Below are 4,180 nucleotides of genomic sequence, written 5' to 3' on the forward strand. Positions count from 1 at the left end.
CCACTGTAGTCTGTTTTCTGTAATACCACATTAATAGTAATTTACCCTAGCCTCAGCCCCTTGGCTTTGGCCCTCTTCACAATGTTTTGCTGTGTGGCAGTTAGAGATGTTTGACATTAACTACATTGTTAGGTCTCCATTTTCTTATGAAGATTCCTGTTATGTTGAGATTGTATTAGCTTTTATTTTATTTTTCTCTCTGTTGATGTTTCTCAATGTAATTCTCAGGCCTAGCCAAAACCAAAACCAAAAATCATCTCTGAAAGGTCAAAAGTTGAAATGTTGCCCCTGCTGAGTCTTTCTCTGGAGAACCCCGACAAGTACACCAATGTGGCTTTTGGGCCAGGGTGAATCAAAAATCTTAACTCGGTTCAACAGCAAGTGATCCTCACTGGCCCAGGGTAGACTGGAGCTGCTCAGCTCCCCTGCCAAGTCCCAGGAGGGGATAGGACAGGACTCCTTTCACCTGCCAGCCCAGGGCCCCTTCAGCTTCTGCTGCTGGGTGACTCCAGCTGGTCTAGTACAAATAGAAAAGGCTTCCTCCCTCACTGGACTAGATTCCTCCAGGAAAGTGATCTCAAGGATTTTTCCTCTACTTTCCTCTCCTTCTCCCCACTCTTTTCCTATTGGTGAAGTTTAGGAAACCCAGACGTTCACCAAGGGCTCCAGGAAGACACTGGGTCCCTGGGTGCACCCTCTGCTCCTCTCTCCCCAGCCCATCATGTGAGGGTCCCAGAGTTCCCTCCTTAGGAAACAGTGATCACAGCCCAGCTTTGATCTTAGAAAATTTATTGGTGCTGGGAGAAGGAAGTTGAGCAGCCCTGGCTCTTCCAAGGGCCCCATGAGACTTCACTGTTTGCCATTGCCGTTGATGATCCGGTTCACGTGGTCTGGGGAGGCCAGGAATGCCTTGATCTTGGGCCGGGCACTGAGGCGTGCCACGTAGGCTGAGAGCAGGGGGAATTCATCCAGGCAGCTGGGGGCCAGCACCTGGTGGATCAGCAGCAAGTCCAGCAGGTTGTAGTCGGCAAAGGAGATCTGCAGGGCAAGGGATCAAGTCAGTGGGAACAGGCTAAGCAGAGGGGAGGGAAGTGGGGGCCAGAGAAGCTGATCCCACCCCCTAGGTCTGGCCTACTTTGCCATGGGAATGACTCCCATCTCTTTCCATCTATGAGGACAGCATGGAAGGATGCAGGAGGGGCAGACTCACCTGGCCACCCACGATGAAAGCCTTGCCCCCCTGGTTCTGGGACAGCAGAGTTTCAAAAGGTTTCAGATGCCCAGGCAGGGCCTTCACATAGTCACTCTTACCCGCCTCCTATAAGAAGGATGCCAAGGCTGTGCATTCTCCTCCTGCCCTCCCAGCATGAGCACCCCGCTCCACTTGAGACACACCCCATTCTGCTACCCACTTTGGAGACCCTAGGAGCCCCAAATGTTCCTGTTTACCCCCCCACACACACACACACTCTATTACCACGCCCTGACTATGTGAGTGGCTTGTCTTTCTCACCCATTCTACCTTTCCATCCTTCCTAGGACCTCCTAGCAGATTACTGCAAAAACCTCAGAGCCGGCTCCTCTGAGAATCCTTCCAGACCTCATGTTCAGACACAGCCATGCTCAGTCTCCTCAGTGGCCCTCACTGCCCTGGGGAGAGTCCACATCAGAAGTTTCAAGACCTTGGGGGCCTGCCCCTTAGCTCAGCTCTTTAAGTGGCTGCTTCAACAAAGCAGTCAGGCTCAGGTTGCTGTGGTTCGATCCCTACAACTCGAGTCAGCCAAACCTGCCCTGAAGGCATTCGGAGCAAAAAAAGAAGTTTCAAGACCTTGAGGACCCAGCCTCCTCCCCATCTCTATAGCCACCCACACACCTGTACACACAGAGGTGCATGCAAGCACTCTGCCCCTCTAATAGGACCCAGGAGAGCTCAGACCTGCACCCACTGCCCATCTAAAATTACTAGCACCTCATTCCAGAAACTGGTACAGATCCCTCCTCAGGCAGCCACTGAGAGCCACCTGTTGCTGGAACCCTGCCCTAATGCCGTAATCAGCGAAGGGGTCAGCCAGAGCCATGTGAGGGCCTGGATGGGGGTATAAGAGCCCCTTTCTTCCTTCACCCCCAGTGTCCCTCTCAAGCACACAAGCTCACATAGTTGGTGTAGATGAGGGTAAGATATTTGCATCGGAGATCCTCCACGCCGTCATTGACCATATCCACCAGGGCTGCTTCCCGCTGGTCCTTCCCATAGAGCCCTGGGGGCCGGGAGAACAGACAGCATGACTAGCAGCTGACCTAGCACCCCCCACCCCAGGCATGTGGCTGTCTGTGGGCCACAGCCTGGGAGCAGTGGAAGGGGAGTGGAAAGGGAGGGGGAGCCTAACACAACAGGTACTCAGAGCTCCTGGGGCACTGCCTGGCACAGGACAAGACAGAGGACTGGGCCTGCACCATGGGTGAGCAGGTAACCTGTGTGTCTCTACTTCTACTCTGGACTAGACTGAAATGGGTGAGGCTTCGAGGGCAGGTATTGAGGATCATGGCTGATACTCACACACTACTTGAACTGCCCAGGGCCTCATACTCACCCAAGGTGCGGCCCAGGTGGCGCAGGATGGCATTAGACTGGTACAGAGTGAGGTCTCCATCCTGGAACTTGGGGAGCTGCCCATACAGCTGCAGGGGAGGGGGGTTCAGCTCTGTAAGGGTGGAGAGCCTGGCTGCCCCCAACCTAGTCACAATCCCCTAAAGCCCATCCCCTCCACCCTCCGTGCTGTCACTCACACAGGAAGCTTTGAGCTGGCTCTGCATCCAAGTCTCCAAGCTCACCACCTCCTCCTTCCAGCTCTGACCTTGGTCTGCCAGAAGCATGCGCATGGCCTCACAGCGCCCTGGGTGTGGACAAGACAGCGGTGTGAGGACTGTGCAAGATGCAGACTCAGGGCAAAACACGAAGGGGTGGGTGCATGGTGAGGGGAGGCGACATGGGAACAAAGACTCCTGATGACCGAGTGACCAGGAACTGCAAAGGAGGCATCGGATTGTAGCCACAAGTAGGTGGCACAAGGCTGGGCTGGGGTCCTCCCCCAAAGGGATGGGGAGGAAATTTGCCTCCCTCCCCCGGAGGCACAGGCTCCTACCTCGAACTGGGAAGTACACAATGGTGTAGGGTGCCACTAGAGGAAACAAAAGAAAATTGTTAGAATCTAGAGAGCTGAACCTGGGCGCGGTGCATCCGCCCATCCCTGTCTGGGCCCGCACCCCCCCCTCCCACCTCGGCCCCAGAGTTCCTAATCGCTGTTCCCACGCTGCAAGAGGCCTGCCCCTTGCTGGCAGCTGTGAGTCCCCCAGGAGCCCAGGCACTGTGCGAGCCACGCACTAGGAGCCCTCCGAGGCCCTGTTGCACAGACTCACTGCCTGCTGCGTAGACGGTGGCTTGAACTCTGCAGACTGTAGCTCGGGTTGGGCGGGGGGCAGAGCTTCGGCGGAGGCTTAGCGGCGGTGAGGCCTTATATAGAGTGCTCCCAAAAACAAAGGGTCCCGCCCCGCTCCGCCCCAATGCTGAATCATCCTGCGGGCACCTCCCCCTGCGGTGACTCTCCCGAGCCTGGTAGTAGTCCGCCTTTTGCAGGGACCCGGATGCAGGCATCAAAAGTGGCCCTTTGAAAAATAATACCCACTTCCCACACACTGCCCTACACACACATAACTCTTCCACAAACTCAGTGTCTTGTACAAATATACAGAACTATTCAGACTTCCATGGATTTATGTCACACACATACACACACACACACACACACACACAGAGTGAGGGAATCTCAGCAGGCAACACAGAGACCTTCTGCTTTGGGCCAGGGGCAGCCAGACCACTGTACCTGTCCTCTGGCTGTGGATCATTGTCCTGCCTCTTTAAGAGTCTTTTCTGTATAAGTTGGGGCTTGAGTCTGGACTATTAAAGCAGGAGGTGGATAACAATAGGTGTCCCCTTTCCCTGCCACCAAACCTGGGGCTGTGTTAGCCAGGGTCTCTGTCTTCCTCTCTCTTACCTCTCCCACTCTGGTCATTTCCCAGGAATTCAGGCTCCCTGTTTGCACTGGGGTGTGCAGAAACATTTCCCAGCTCCACTTGTGTCCCTGTGCCCAGTGAGCCATGAGATATTTTCATGTGTCTTAAA

At 54.7% G+C, this 4,180-nt stretch overlaps 1 protein-coding gene across 1 annotated transcript; it reads right to left on the reverse strand.

Moving 5' to 3' along the window:
* Positions 1–777: 777 nt before the first annotated feature.
* Gstp1 (glutathione S-transferase pi 1) lies at positions 778–3,532 on the reverse strand. Its single transcript, XM_023710823.1, has 7 exons — positions 3,418–3,532; positions 3,144–3,179; positions 2,788–2,894; positions 2,592–2,679; positions 2,155–2,258; positions 1,211–1,318; positions 778–1,038 (listed from the first exon to the last, which is right to left on the reverse strand). Coding segments are annotated over exons 1-7 (633 nt in total). The 5' UTR covers positions 3,419–3,532; the 3' UTR covers positions 778–849.
* Positions 3,533–4,180: the final 648 nt, after the last annotated feature.

This window comes from Octodon degus, unplaced genomic scaffold, assembly GCF_000260255.1.
Source record: "Octodon degus isolate 3935 unplaced genomic scaffold, OctDeg1.0 scaffold00018, whole genome shotgun sequence".
Classification (NCBI taxonomy): Eukaryota; Metazoa; Chordata; class Mammalia; order Rodentia; family Octodontidae; genus Octodon; species Octodon degus.